This window comes from Rhea americana, unplaced genomic scaffold, assembly GCF_003343005.1.
Source record: "Rhea americana isolate MKP2758 unplaced genomic scaffold, rheAme1 scaffold_33, whole genome shotgun sequence".
In the NCBI taxonomy this organism is placed as follows: domain Eukaryota; kingdom Metazoa; phylum Chordata; class Aves; order Rheiformes; family Rheidae; genus Rhea; species Rhea americana.
Window position 1 is genome coordinate 268,673 of NW_028186457.1, and position 15,237 is coordinate 283,909.

At 60.0% G+C, this 15,237-nt stretch overlaps 1 protein-coding gene across 3 annotated transcripts in view; it reads left to right on the top strand.

The window, feature by feature from the left end:
* The window catches only part of NHEJ1 (non-homologous end joining factor 1), a 44,369-nt gene that overhangs the window by 2,857 nt on the left and 26,275 nt on the right, over nt 1-15,237 (top strand). For all 3 annotated transcript variants that reach the window (XM_085310924.1, XM_085310925.1, XM_085310926.1), the window contains exons 4-5: nt 1,243-1,381; nt 3,011-3,069. In XM_085310924.1, the coding sequence (XP_085167050.1) occupies nt 1,243-1,381; nt 3,011-3,069 (198 nt within the window). The remainder of the gene's footprint in view (nt 1-1,242; nt 1,382-3,010; nt 3,070-15,237) is intronic.

Genomic DNA, 15,237 nt, shown 5'->3' on the forward strand with positions numbered 1-15,237 from the left:
GGCCGGGGGCCTGCGCGGGAGCCCCGGCAGCCGCAGCTGCGGTGGGGCTTGCGTGGAGGGGTTCGCTCCGAGTCGCCGCGTTGCCCTCCCGCCAGGCCACCGGGGCCGGGGGGAGGAGGGTCCCCGCACAGCCCTTCTCCCCTCTTAGGGGACCGGGCGCATCGCTCACTGTGCTCGAGCGTCACGGGGAGCAGAGCGGGGCTCGCCAGCCGGCTGCGGCGTGCGGCATCGGAGCGCGTCCGCTGCTGCACCGCGGACCGGACGAGCTCGAGGTCTCCTGGGGCTCGGTTCGCCCTGGGGACTTGCTGTCCCTCCCTGGGCAAGAAGCGCGGGGTCTGAGCTGTGGCAGTGCGAAGCGGCATCCCRAGCTCTCCGCCGGTAGCTGCTCTTCTCGCTCTGCCTGGAAACACAGCGAATGTCTGCAAGGCACCCAGGAGGCAGGAAGTGCTTGGGGTGCTGAACGTGGCTGCCTTGAACGCAAAAGCAGGGTCTGATCCTGCCCTGCCAGGTGCTGCTCAGCAGCCAGCCAGGAGCGCAAGGTGCGCACAGAACAGAGCTGGGACACAGACCTGCTGGCTGCCTCCCAGCTCTGCCTCCTGAGCGCCGGCGCAGCGGCAGAGCACCGCGTGCCAGGGCCCCCCACCTCTGTGGCTTGCACCTCGGGGTGCGCAGCCCCACCATGGGCTTGCCCYGAGCTGTGTGCCAGGGGCATGCTGCTCGGGGAGTGGGGAGGCTTCGTGAGCGATGCTGTAGGAGGGGGGCTCCCCAATGCTCTCCAAGGGGTTGTGGGAGGTAATGGGCAGGAGGCTGCTTCATATGCCTGGCCTTTCAGCGCCAGCTGTGCCTGTTTCCTCTGTAGAAATGTGCTTTGGGGTGCCCAGAGCCATGGAGAGGGTCTGGAGGCCCCACTGCAGGCTGGAAGCTTCATGGAGGGGGGCTCTGCCTCATCCCGAGTTTCTCCTGGTGGCTGAAGCATCGCTTGCTCCTCATCCCCCTTGGGCCCTCACCAGCTGTGAAAGGATGGGGCTGGCATGGGGGGCATACCCCATGGCATCCTGCTTCCCTTCCCCCAGTTCTTGCTTTTCCACCGCTCCCTACTGGACTTGAGACGTGGGGATGCCTCGGGAACCCCGTGTGACCTGGGGCTGCAGCTCTCGCTCGGGCATTGCTGTGACGGCCTTGCTCTGTGCACAGCTGTGCACCTCTCCAGCCCTTCCCTAGCGCGTCCTTCCTCCGTCCCAGGTCTCCCGGCACCTGGTGCGGCCCCTGATGAGGATGAGCCTGGCGCTGCAGTCCCAGCTGCAGGAGCTGACCTCCCTGCTGCTCCAGAAAGACGCCGAGATCRAAGACTACAGGGAGAGCGGGGCTGCTCTGAGCAGAGGTAAGGAGGGAAGCCTGGGCGGATGCGGACGAGAGGAGCCAGCAGGGAAGGGGTTTCCTTCTTTGCGTGRGGCTGGCATGCCCTGCTCCGCCTGGCTCTCACCCAGCGAGGCTTGTGTTTCATGTGCAGCGAGATGGTCGCCAGAAGGCTGGGGAGCAGCCCCGGGGGAGAGGTGGGGAGGAGCGGCTGGTGACCGGGAGCCGGAGGACTTGGGGAGTCGCCAAGGGGTTCTCCGCTTTGCTGAGAGCACCTGGCCGCTCCCCAGAAGCCTGCGCCGATGCCAGCGAGGGCCGGGCCGGAGCCGCGGCAGGCTCCCTTCCCCTGCACGGCAGCTCGCGAAGCGCTTGGAGAGCAACCAGGGGCTCCCGGCTCTTTGCTGCTGGAAGTGCAGCCGTGTGCACGGGCCTCTCTCCAGCTGGGAGCCTGCCTTGGCCCCAGTGGGGGTGGCGGGGGCGGACGGGTGCAAGCCCCCTTGGGTAGGCAAGGGGGTCACGGATCAGGCCCTGCATGGAGGAACCACGCGGACGGGCTCGTCCTCAGCATCCACAGTTTGTCTGGGCGCTGCTTCTCGGGCTGTCCCGTGCTAGTGCGGTGCTCTGCCCTGTTGCCCAGGGCCCGGTAGGAGGCCAGGACTGGTGCTGCTCTGCTGGCTGCGCTCTCTGYCGGCTGCTCAGCCCGCGACGGGAGCGGGAGCGTGTGTGGGGCCAGGAGCAAGAGCTGGAAGGTGCAGGCTTCCAGCTCAGACCTGCTCGGCTTCAGTGGGGAGATGATACCTGCCTTTCCCTGGGTGCCCCTGGGACATGGTGGCAGCTGTAGCTCAGCAGTGACTTGTGTGGCATTGCCAGGGACACCGTGGGGTCCAGGCCCCTGCACCRCAGCGCTTCCTTGCTTCTGCCAGTGCGAGGTGAGACGGGAGCCCAGATGCACCCTGCAGCTGCCCCAAAAAGGGTGCGAGACAACCAGACTCCCCTCTCTCTTACGACATGCCAGCTCTGCACGGCTCGGAGCAGCCAGGAGAGTCCTGCTTTGGGAATTGGGGCTGATGCTGGGATGGCATGGGCAAGCGTCCTCTCCCGCCCCTTGCCTGAGCATTCTGGCATAAGCTGGAGCTGGAGCACGTCCTGGCCGTGCACTCCTCAACACCTTTGTAGTGATGGGGAAAAGTTAAGGCTTTGAAWGAGGGACCCATCAGAATGAGGTAGAAAACGGATTTGTCCCTATCCTGCAAAATGGGAAGATGTGAACAAATCGTCACCGCAGACCTGTAGACACGTCACTGCAGAAGCCAGGAGAAGGCACCAAAACACGTGTTCTGCTCCTGCACCCAGCCACTGGGGATGCATGGATGCTGTGTCTGCCAGCAATGCTACTGCACCCTGGGCACCCTCGGGCTGGGACACATCGATGCACCCATGTGGCGTGGCCTGTTCGCCCACTTCACCCTCATTCCTGTGTCTCCCRGCAGCTGCCGTTGTGTCCCCAGACCGAGGGGCCTGGCTGGGCACTCCAGTGTGTTGGAGCTCTTCCCTTGCTACCTGCAGGCACCTTGCCGCATGGGCAAGGGGAAAACAAATCCAGAGTGAGGATTTGGCCAGACCTGCCTGGGCTGATCCCTGCTCTCTCTTGCAGACCGCCTGCGGACGGAGCCCTTCCAGGAGGAGACTTTCCTGCAGAACTTCATGGCTGAGGTAAGGGGAGGTGCAAAGCCTCTCTCTTTTGGCTAAGGTGACCTGGGGAATTTGCGCCACAGACTTTCATGTATGTCACCCTGGATAGCGGCCTATGGGGCCAGCGGGTGCTGGCATGCAGGGCTGTGGACATACATGGCCTGGCTGGGATGGCCAGACTTGGCTGGAGAGGGGTAATGCCAACTCTGCTCTGCTGTGGCCCATGCTTGCATCCTAGTGCCGGGTCTGCAGGGCTCCACGGGAGCGTGCGGTCACTGAGGAGTCCTTGCCTGCCTCCTGCACGTGCCGTGTGCCTAAAACACCGTCAGGGAGGACTTGACTTCTGGTCAGTCAGCTCCTCCTTTTGGTTCTCCTGCTGCTTTTAAGAGTGACTTTGCAATGGCTTGTCATGTGGACAGGTTGCTTTCATCCTGTTATTTGTGCCATGTCCTCCTTTCTCCCCTCAGCGGTGTTTGGCTCTGCCTCGCAGATGTGCTTAACAGAAATTGGGTTTGGAAGGAGAGAGTCTTTCTCTTGCTCCTCCTTCGTTGCTGGAAACAGTCACTGAAGTACTGAAATGATTCAAGACAATGTGGAAACATCAGGAAAAAAAGATGCCCATTGATGCAAAGAGGCAAGGTTTCAAGATGCTTCTGAGGGTTTCTGTGCTGTGAGGACCTAGGAGTGGGGAGCAATGGGGTCTACTAGAGACCAGGAAGTCGGATGGGGATGTAGGGAGTCCATAGTGTCATATGGAAAGAAAGGCTGTGGTGCTTGGACAGGACATTGCTTTTTGAGACATATGCTGATGGTCTTGCACAGCCAGCAGTAAACCATCTGCAGAGTTTCTGAAAATTAGAGGTGATCCCTCTTTTACATGAAAGATATTGCATTCAGCACAGGCAACTTTCGTTTCCCCCTGGTTATGATGGATAGAGATGAATTCATTGCTGGACTGAAATTTGGAGGTTGCCTAGGGACCAATGATCATGACCAGATTACATTCACCCTGGGCAAAGGAAGGACATTCCTAAACAGTAATTTATATCCTTCATGCTTTGAAAGGGCTAATTTCCCAAAGCAGGGGGAAATTATGAGTGAAATCAGCGAGGAGGAAACATTTAGATAGAAAAATGTGAATGAAAATTGTGAGCTCTTTCAGAAGAATTTCAGAAGCCACAAAAAGCCACAATTCCACAATCAAGAAAGAGGGCAGCTCTGGCCGAAAGCCCGTTCTGGTTCAGCGGTGAAGTGAAGGCAGCAATTAGAAATAAAAGAGCAGTTTATAACAAATGGGAAAGCGGGAGTAGATAGCAATCAATATAAATTAGAAATTATGAAGTGTAGAAAATGGATAACAGAAGCTAAAGGCATCAGGGAAAAATCATGACTAGCAGAGCTAAGAACAGAAGGAAAGGATTTTATTTAGTATACTAAGAAAGAAAACCCAAACTCCCAGCAATGGGATAAGCCTATTAGTGGATGGAGGTGGTAAAATGATTGATACTCAAGCAGACGTGGCAGAAGTGCTCAATAAATGTTTCTGTGCTGTTGCTGGAAGGATGCGGGCAGACGTGCCAGTATCAGGGGTGATGAATTATGTCTTTGTCTAAGGGACTGCTGAGCAACATCTGCTAAAGATGAACGTCGGGTTTGAGCCCAAGAGTCCCCCAAGAGCTGGTGGGGAGTGCCAGGGGCATGGGTGAAGGTGCTTGGTGGTGCCAGGTGACCACTTGTGCAGTGGGGTGTGCAGGAGTAACTCATCAAGCCCTCTGCAAAGCTGTGCAAAACGGACTGATGGAGCACTTACCGGATAGATTTGGGAGTGCAGTTGGTGCTGTAGCTCGTGGGAGCAGGCACTGGCAAGCTGGGTTTGCTCCTCGGCAGCATGATATGTGCCAGCAAGCTCTGTGCCTGTGTGAAATGGGGCTGGGCCTAGCTGAGGAAAATTGCTGGGGTGGTCTCCTGAGCCAGCCTGGCCTGGAAGGGTTGTGTCCTGCAGGGTTTTGGACAAAGTGTGGGGAGTCTGGCCTACATTGCTGTGGGAGCACACGTGAAAATGTGTCTATGTGGAGGGTCTTTTCCTGTCCCTCAGTCTTGCAAATGAACACCCTGCCCCAAACTTTAATTCATGGGCTGTGGGACTCTGCACTTCTCTAACCATCCTGTTCTCCACCTGCAGCAAGCGGAGTTTGGTCTCCTGAAGGCAGAAATGCTTCAGTCTCAGATCTCTGGGTGAAGTGTTGGCAGTATTCAGGTGAAAGAGATGGGCTTTGGCTAGGAAGAGCATCAGAATGGCTGAGTGGAGGGGGGTCCCGGTCTGCTTAGGCAGTGGCCAGGAGCAGCATCTTGGGGCACCGGACAAGGAACGGAAAGATTTGAGCAATGCTTGTCCTCTGCCTCCTGGGAGCTGTGCCTGAGCATCTGCAGTTTGGGGACAGCCTGGCTGAGGGACACAGCTGTGTGGTCACTGTCTCTGTAAGAATCTGTTCTCTCTGAATTTGTGGGGTCCTTTTTGAAACCCACTGATGCTTTCGGTCCATGTAACGTCCTGCAGCTGTGAGCTCCCCAGCGGAGAGGTGCAGTGTGTGAGCAGCTGCTTCCTTCATTTCGAATCTGATCCCTCATCATTTCACTTGATGCCTCCTAGGTCTTGTATTAATGAGGGGCAGCAAATACCAGTCTGCTGTTCGTGTTCTGCATGCATTTTCATGGAGAAGTCATGGTGTGAATTTTACAGGATTTTTACCAAAATTTCTTAATTGTCCTATAACCCAGCCGACCAATCTGCATATATTTAATCCTTCCTTGCAGAGAAGCTGTTACAGACCTCTGCTCACTTCTGCTGCTGCTCTGCATCTTTCTAGTTCAGCCGTGTTTTTTCAGAGAGGCAACAGCCTCAGGGCTGCACAGTGAACTCAAGGTCTGGGCACAGGAGTGATTTCCCCCAAGGCACAGCAGTATTTACTGCCTTGTTCTCTCCTCATCCCCTAATCATTCCTGMTGTTCCCTTTGCCTTTCTGGCCATGGCTGAACTTGAGCCGAGGTTTCTAGAGACCTATTGGCAGCGACATTGAGATCACCCCCTTTCCTGGCAGGAGCTGATGCTAGGCTCATCTTGGGGACCACATAGCTACTTTGCTGATACTGGCTTTGTGTTGTGCCACGGTTTTGTTGCTTGGTGTCATAGCGCTCTTGCAGTTCTCGTGGAGAAGTGTTGGTAGTGCCTGGGCTCAGCCAGTACCTTCCCCCCCTTTCCCAGCTCACTTATTGCCTTGCTGAAGGCATGAGCCTGGCACACTTCCCCACTGGGAGCAGTTCTCCATGGGATGGAGGGGAAGAGGGTCCCCCAGTACATGCCGTGGGGAACTGGGAATGCTGTGGCCAGCTCCGGTGTCTGGGTTTTAAAAAAGACGCCGGACAATCAGAGCAAGGCTGCAGGAATGAATTGAGGGCTGGAGGGAGAGCCTGGCTTTTAGAGACTTGGAAGAGAAGAGCTCTGTCTAGCTTATCAGGAAGAAAATTGAGAGATGCCTTGATTACAGTGCGTGAGGGTCTTTACAAGGAGAAAATGCTGGTTACTGAAGGGTTCTCTTTAATCTAGCAGAATGCAGCAGAACATGAGCCAGTGATTGGGGGCTGGAGCCAGACAAATTCAAACAAGAAATAAGGCACGTGGTTTTGCTACCAAGGACGATTAGCTACTGGGACGTGCTCCCAAGGGCAGTGGTTGATTCTCCATCTCTTGATGTCTCCAAGAGTGGGCTGGGAGCCTGCTTGGAAGAAAACCAAGTTGCTGGGCTCAGTATCGGGGTGTATGTGGTTAAACGCTAGTGGCAAAGAGGTCAGATGGAGAGATCTGATGGTCCTTCCGTCCTTTCCCTCTATAAAAGAGAGCTTAAAATTGTGGATGTTTAATAACAACAGCAGTAAGTGCCTCCTGGCTGGAAGGGAGCTGTGATGGTGTGGCACGGGGCTGGCTGGATGAGAGAAAGTGCACAGCTGCTTGKAAAGCCTCCGCTTCCCAGGCTTTTGTAGCATCCCTCATTGAGAGGAGAGGACCTGCCAGTCCCCGAGCTCAGCGCCGTGCCTGGGCGCTCCTGCGTGCTGCTTGGACCGTCTCTGTTTAAACATGCCCTCTCGCTGAGCTTGTGTTCGCTCCGCCGTCCAGGGTGTTTTAACTAATCGTGGGGAGTTTTCCAGCAAAGCCCTGGGAATATTTATACGTTTAGGAAACGACGCTTTCACACATGCAGTTTTTGGCAAGAGTTCATTGCTGAGCAGCTGCCTGGGCTTGGGCAGAGCTGCAAGGGAGAATACCGGCCGCGCACGAGCGGAGGCAAAGCCAGCAGCTTTTATTGGCAAGCCAAGGTGCTCTCGCCGTGAGGGGAAAGCGAAGGCGACAGGAGTGCGGCGCGCGTGCCGGGAGAGGGCTCAGCACCTCGGGGCTACCCTGGCRGCCAGCCCAGCAGCAAAGGGCCGGTCGTTTAAGGGTATTTTGTTCCTGGGTGTCCTGCGTACTGCAGAGATGACTCCTTGGGGCAACCTCAGGATACTCATGAGAAGCTTCTGAGAGCCTGTCCTGGCCCAGCTGCGGATGATATTTTCATTATGGACTAACCAGTGCGCAGATACAGCTTCCCTGTGACACCAGCTTCGATGCTGTTTCCATACAGGCAGGACTTTCTGCAAACATATTTGTGGCAGTACTGGCTCTCCTGAAGGTCCAACAAGCCCCATGTCCCAACTCTGACGCTGTCCTGAGTGGGTGTATAAGGATGAGGCAGCAGAGCCCTCCCCCAGGCTCCAGCACTTTACTGCTCAGAGTCTCTGGATTTAGTGGGTGGATTTTCCTCCCATGAGTGTGTTGGCACATGTGCGAGACACAGGGGAGAGTTCCTCTCCCTGGCRTTGCCAGCTTGGGCACTACCCTTGGAGAAGGTTGTGGCTCACGGGAGGAGGGCAGAGGGGCTGGGGGATGCCGTGGGGCTGGCGAGGTGGGTCCCGCTCCCAGAGGGGCAGGGGCAGAGGGGCGGTGCAGCTCAGTGCCTCCGTCACACACCTCCTGGAGAACAGGGACAGGGATGCAGGAGAGACACGTGAGGGAATGGGGCAGGAGCAGGGGCGGTCACGCGCTTGCTGGGCAGGGGCAGTCTCCCACTCTGCAGCGAACAGGCCAGGCTGAGTGTCCCTTTGGTCCCACTTGGCCGGTTCACACCTCCCTCCCGGCCTCGTGGCAAAAGCAGCAGACTCCTGGAGTGGTCCAGCTCCCGCCAAGGACCTGGGTCCATCAGGACCCGCCTGGCTCCTCCCTGCTCTGCCTTTGCTGTCTCCAGAGCTTCGCTCCCGGCTCACCGCCAGCGCGCTGCGGAGGGAGGAAGGCTCTGACTCGGGCCCTCAGGCGCACGCACCGTGCGGTCCCGGGGCGGCAGGACACACGGCGGTCGCGGTTGGGCCCGGGCGCAAGCRAGCAGCGGGCAGAGCGGTGCTGCCTTGCTTTGCAAGCGAGCGCYGGAGCTGCGGTTGTTTTGGCTGCCCGGACTCAATAGAGCAGCAATCAAAACCACTCGGATAAACTCACAGATACGATCAGTTCAAATATAGCCGCCTGCGCCCCAGGATGTTTCACCCTGAATATTTTTATCTCCCGCGGCCGGTGCGCGCTGGGGCGGCTGCGCCGCGCCTCCGGCCGCCCCGTGCACTTGGCTGGCGGAGCGGGGCCGCGGCAAACAGGACGCGGAGGGTTCACAGGTCGACCCGGGCCCGGCGAGGAGGATGTGCCATCAAAACAAGCAACGCTGAATAGGAAGATAAACAAACAGCCGGCTTCCAGCGCGCCCCTGGCCAAGGGCGAGCGGGGAGCCCTGCGCCGGAGCGCCCGGGGCGGCCGCCGGCGGTGGCCGCTGACGTCAGGAGCTCGGGGGTCAGAGCCCGGCGCATTGTTCGCCGCCTCGGGGGCGACCGGGCTGGGAAAGGGGCCAAGCGGGCCCGGCGGGCCGATTCCGCGGGCGGCCGGCCAGTGGCGCTCCCGGGCGCCCGGCTGGACGGGGCCCGCTCGGCCGGTGCCGAGGGGAAGAGCCCTGCGTCGGCCRGCGGGTCCGGCCGGCACCTGCTCCTCGCGCTCTGCCCGACGCCCTCGCACGCTGCATCTCCCTTTTAAGAGGCGCCAAAAACAAGCCCGGGAGAGGAGTTTGCACRGGGGCGGAAGGCAGCGGTGGCCAAGCTGGAGCTTAAACCCGAGCCAGCGCCGTGCAGCGGGGCAATGGCAGTGGGAGGAAGCGGCCCTTCGGCTCCTTCCTCCAGGAATGTTTTTAATTAGCGCCAGGTAGCTGCAGCTCTGCAGCTGCAAGCGGTGCTCGCGTGCAGCAGCACGTGCCATTGCACGGCGCGCAGCCCCGGCACGCAGGTCCCCGTCCCCGCGCAGGCGGGGGGTGACGCCCCGTCGCACCGCTGCCACGCGCGGGGCCGCCCGGGGAGGAGGCTGCGGTGAGCGAGGTGGGCTGCAGCCTGGGCACGCGGCGCCCCGCTGCCCCGCAGCGCTGGGCTATAAAGCCTGCTTCGCTCCCCGGCGAGCGTTGGCCGCCGCGGCCCGGCCCTGCCCTTGCACGCGCGAGAACGTGAGCGTGCACGCCGGCCCCGGCTCCTCCGCACGCCCTTCGTGAGGCCAGTGCGTTGCACCCGCGCCRGGGCGGCGGCGAGGATGGTGCAGGGCAACGTGCTGGGGGCCGACCGCTGCGCGGGGGCCGGGCCCTCCCCGCGGGTTTGCCGCTGAGCCGCGCGGCGGAGCGGCTTTATTTATTTATTTGCTTAGGCTTAATCAGGGGAGGGGGGCCCGGCCAGGGCGCGCTGGCTGGCYGCCGCCGGGAACCACAGGCCGCTTACACAAGCAGTGAGTCAGTGGAGCTGCACGCTGCTAAAACCAGACTTGGCGCGGGCGCCCCAGGGCAGCAGGCGGCTCGAAATAGCGCCCAGACCATGGGCAAGGAACAAACCCCCAGCGGCAGCGGCAGCGGCAGCGGCAGCGGCAGCAGCGCCGGGGCCGGGCTGGCTGCCCGCCTGATGGCTGTGATTGCTCCGGCCCCTGCATCCCCCCGTGGCGCCTCCCCCGGGGCCGGGGGCCGAGCCCCGGCGGGCAGCGGGCTGGCTGTGCCGGACCGCCGCGGGATGCCGCGCCAGCCCGCAGCCGCCGGGGCAACGTGGGGGTTCGCTGCCCGGCTGCCCACGACTGCGGCTGCACCTGGCCGCAGCCCCGGCTCAGGTCTGCGCTGAGGTTGGGCAGCACGTGGCTGGGCGCAGAGAGCTGCGTGCTTGGAGCCGGCCCAGCATCAGCCCAGCATCGTCTCTGGGCTTGCGCAGGTTGGGCCAGGGCTGTCGTGGCATCCTCCCCGGGGCACGACGTGGTGCCTTGCACGTGCACGCYGGAGATGCAGAGCCCATCTGGCATATGCAGGGACCCTTCCTCTGTGACTGGTGTCTTCCTCATCCATGCCGTGCCGTGCCATGCAATGCCATGCCATGCCATGCCGTGCCATGCAATGCCATGCCATGCAATGCCATGCCATGCCGTGCCATGCAATGCCGTGCCATGCAATGCCATGCCATGCCATGCCGTGCTATGCCATGCCGTGCCGTGCCATGCAATGCCATGCCATGCAATGCCATGCCATGCCGTGCCATGCAATGCCGTGCCATGCCATACAGCGCCACGCCGTACAATGCCGCGATGTGCCGTGCAATGCAGCGCATCGCTGCGGGCTGGCGGAGGAGAGGGGGTCGCAGGCRGGCTGGCAGAAGGGGTCAGCGCCCCGCTCTTGCGAGAGAGGCCCCAGCCTGCCGCGCATGGGCACTGGCCGCGCGGTGCTGCTGAGGAGCCGCTCGGGGGATGATTGATCTCGTGTCAGCGAGCGGTGGTTTGAGCCGGTGCCAGGCCTGAGCTCAAACAGGAGCATTGAAGGGGGAGAGCCCCTTCCCCCTCCGGAAAGTGGTGCAACTGGAGCGCCTTGTCAGGGGCAATCGCCCGGCTGCTGCTCGCCGCCCCCCGGCCCCGCTCCCAKATGTTCGTCCTTTGGGTCCCGCGCCTGCCGCAGCTCCCTCGCCCCCGAAATGCATCAGCTCAGCGGAGCCTGTTTTTGCCTTGGAGGAGAGGGGGCAAAAAGGGCACGTGAGAGAGGGAGGGCGAAGCTCTGCCGCGGCGAGGCGGGTTGTGCGTGCCCGCAGGGCTGCGTGCTGCCGTGCCACGGGGCTTGGGGAAGGAGCGCTGCAGCGGCTCGGCAGCCGCTTCCCAGCCCAGGGGAAGCTCAGGATGTGGCAGCAGCTCCTCCCAGCAAAGGACCTTTTAGGGAGGAGAACAAGGTGGACTTTGACAGAGCTGTAAAGGAACTGCTCTGTGTCAGGGAGGGACGTGGTGGCTTCTCCATCCTCGGCTGATCGGGTCTGGACCGGGGTGCTCCATCCTCCCGGCCCGGATGGCCAGGCTGCCTCTAAACAAGCGTGGCAGGGGAGCCGGGCTGCTCCCTGGGCCTCTGAGAGCTCAGGTGGCCTCTGCCACTTTGTGCCAGCCCATGTAGAGGGCAGGGACCGCGGTGCAGAACAGCTGGGCACATCTGGGCGGGAGGCAGCATCCCGGGGGACGCTCCGCATCCCCGTGGGGCGCAGCCTGCCCCTCGGGCCCGCACAGCCCGGTGCCGCTGCCGGAGCATTCCTGAGGCCGCCTGCTCCCTCTCCGTTCGGACCTTTGTGCAGTATCTATCCGCACAAGGAAACAGGGCCATTCATGTGTTTCGCTCTCTATTTATACCTCTCCCTTTCCGCATTTAGTGTGTGCACAGGCAGAGGGGGCAGCGTATGCCGGGGCGACTGATGTTCTTGGCTCCAGCGCTGGCTGGAATTTCGTCTTGGAATGTATCCTGAACCACTCTGAAAGCACGAATAAATCTCTGTGTGTTGTGTGCATGTGTGTACACAAATATATAGACAACTTATAGACCCAGAGCCATATAGGGCAGTTGTGAGCTTTGCTATTTAAAGGTACAAGTAGTTATAGGGCTCCCGGTGAGCCAAACACCTCCGTATCAAAGGGATGCAGGATGTCCTGCTAGAGGCCCGGCACCTTGGGAAATATATGGCCCTTTCCCTGCCGCCTCCGGGGAGCAGAAATTGCCTGGCTGCCTGCATAYGCAGCTAGCCCCGAGCGTCGCGCTGATGCCCCCGGCCCGGTCACGACATGGGGCTGCGTTTTGGAGGTCTTGGCTCCCCTCTTGCCAGTCTTCCTGTGACTGTGCCAAAGACTGAGCTCCTGTTGTGCTTGAGGTGCAGGCAGATGCAAGGATTTCAGGCTGTGTGGAAAACTGGGTAGTCCAGGGCTTCTGCAGAGTTGGAGCTGCTTCTTGAGCAGTTTCTGGTGCTCATGGCTGTCTAAGGAAGATGATGACTGGGAAAAGGAGAAAATAGTTATGGGGTGCCAGATCCTGAGTGGGCTGTGGGGGCAGCTCCTTGGGAAGCTCTAAGGAAGATGATGAGAAGGAGAACGTAAGTGCTGGGTGCCAGGTCCTGGCTGCGAAGGCATCRCCTTGGGAAGCACTGGGGCTGCAGGATGAGCACAGCCGGGGGATGCAGCGGGCTGCCCACTTTGGGCTGACAAGGGGCAGGTTGGTGGCAGCCAGCTTAGGACCGCGCCAAGCCCRTGGCAGCACCCGTGCCGCTGCCAGGGAAGGGGCACGGCCCAGCCCGGCGCTGCCGGAGGTGGCGGGCGCATCGCCGGGTCTCCCGGCACGCTGGYGGCTGGTGGGCAGGCACCAGGTCCAGCCCAGCTCGTAGTGACACCAGCTTTTTGCATTTTGGTTGCTGAAAAACTGATATTTTGGGCTGAAAATGGCAATGTTTGGGCACTGGCCAAAGGAGATGTGTTTGTGGGTGRGGGAAATTGGAGAAAATTCCTGCTGTGAGTTCTGCACATGTGCGCGCGCGTGCGGGTGTGCGTATAGGGGAAATAGAGTTTTCCTTTTTAAAAAAGCACCACTTATTTTCATACAGAACTCCAGAAGGGCTCAATGTGGAAACTTGGCCTGTCAGCAGCTGTCGCAGGGGAGCGAGTCCCTGCCTGAGTTTGGGGGGAAACCACAGCTGGGTGTTAATGGGACTGTTAATGAATTAATGTTGGCTGCTGTGCGTGGGGGGGAGCGGGGCTCCGCGGGGCACGCGCCTGCCGAGCCGTTCTCGGCACACGTGCTCCAGCCTGGGGTACGACTCCAGCTCTCGGCACAGCTGCAGGTTTCTGGAAAGCCCCAGCTCCCGGAGCCACGTGCTTCGGTGCGACTCTRCCCGCCGTTCTCTCTTCTCCTTTAAATAAGCTTTCCCGGTGGCGGTAAAGAGCTTGGAAACGCGCTGCTGCTGCGAGGGAGAGGATCCCAAACTAGGGAGCGAGCGTGCGGGCCACRCTGATGTGTTGATCTTTTTATTGTGGGGGGCTGCTGCATGATCGAGGCGGTTCGGGTTGGTGCCGTCGCTTGTTGCTAGGTCTCCTCAGCTGCCTGAACTGACAGGCCACATGAAATCTTTAAAGCAATTTAAAGAAAACAGTGGGGAAATGAAATCCCCCCAGCTTTAYTTACATGCTGCAAAGCTTGCGCTGCTCGGGCAGCGCGGGAGGGAGCGTCTGCAGCGGCGCTGGCCCCTCTGCACRCCGCTGCCCGTCTGCAGCCCTTCCCAGGGTTATTCCTCTTGCTGAACGTCTTCCCCAAAGTGCAGAGGAGCGCCCGCGTGAGCGCAGTGAGCACCGCCTTGCCCTGCCTCTGCGAAGCGCTGCAGGCTCAGCAGCGCACTCACGCAGCTTTTATTTGGGGGTAAAGTAAAAGCGGAGGGGCAGAAGACCGGACTAACACGCTCCCCCAACAGCTGCGTGGCCAGGTGCGGTAGGGCCAAGGAACTGCAGCAAAAGCTTTCTTAGTAGAAACGGGGGGAAAATGCAGAGAGGATCTGGGAAAGAGCCCCTTACCTGGGGGAGGGTCTGCGAGCGGTGAGGCAAGTCCTTGACACAGAGAGCCGGGGCAGGTGCTGCAGCGCTGGCTGGAAGGGGAAGGCCCTGGGCGTGTGCTGGGGGAGCGTCCTGGAGTAGGAAGGCAAATCCTTCTCCATTGACTTTTCCTGCTGCTTTGGGGTTCAGATGCTGTGGATGAGATCTCAGCCACGGCAAAGCTCATGGCATCTCCTGGGGTTTCACCCTCCGGTACCAAAGAGCTGCCAACAGCCTGAACCAAGAGGAAGGGGATGGCCATGCCGTTGAAGGGACAGCCAGGCCAAGACRGGGATGGCCATGTATTGGAAGAGATGGCCATGATGAGGAAGGGAAGACCATGCTGAAAAAGGGATGACCATGCTCAGAAAAGGAAGAGCAAGCCAAAGAAGGAATGAACATACCAGGGAAGGGATGACCGTGCTTAGTAAGGAACTGTGGGGTGGACAGATTCCCAAGAGAGGGGGGTGTTGTGGGTGAGGGCAGATCTGGGAGAAGAGTGGTCCCTGCGGAGCCCAGTGGCCCTCGTGGGAGGAAGACTGGAAGAGCTTGGCCTTCCCAGGGAGCTCGGCTTGCTCCACAGGGATGGAGCCCTCATTCCCCGGGAGGCCGGCACCCCGCTAGCCCTGGCGTATGGGTGTCTTTAGGTGCGGTACAGACAGRCTCTCACCTCAGTAAAGAAAGCCCCGTGGGCCTGCCCTGATGGGCTCCACACGACTGTCCCCGTGCACTGCAGAAGCACCTTCAAAGGAGCCCAGAGGCCATCCCGGAGGGGCTCTGAGGCTCCTCTGTGCCCAGCCACCGGCTGCCAGGGACCGGCTCAGCCTCTGCTGGGCCCAGAGCCGTTCCAAACCCCATCCCAGACAGACGGATATCCCAAAACCCACTCGCCGCAGAATCTGTCCCGAGGGCCCCCGCTCTCGGTCCCTGCAGCTGAATGAGGTGGTGTGCGTGTGCCCAGACTGTCCCCTTCTGTGACTGTACAGTACACAYGGCTAAATATATATCTGTGCAGATACAGGAATTCAGAGGGGCTGAGTGATGCTCCCTTTCTATACCTCTTTTCATGGGGAGAGCTAATGAGATTCATGTCATTAAAGGGCTGATGTTTTGTGGGATGGGAGCCTTTTAAACGGGATGTGTCCTGGCTTAGTCATGGCAAATATTTACCAAAAAAA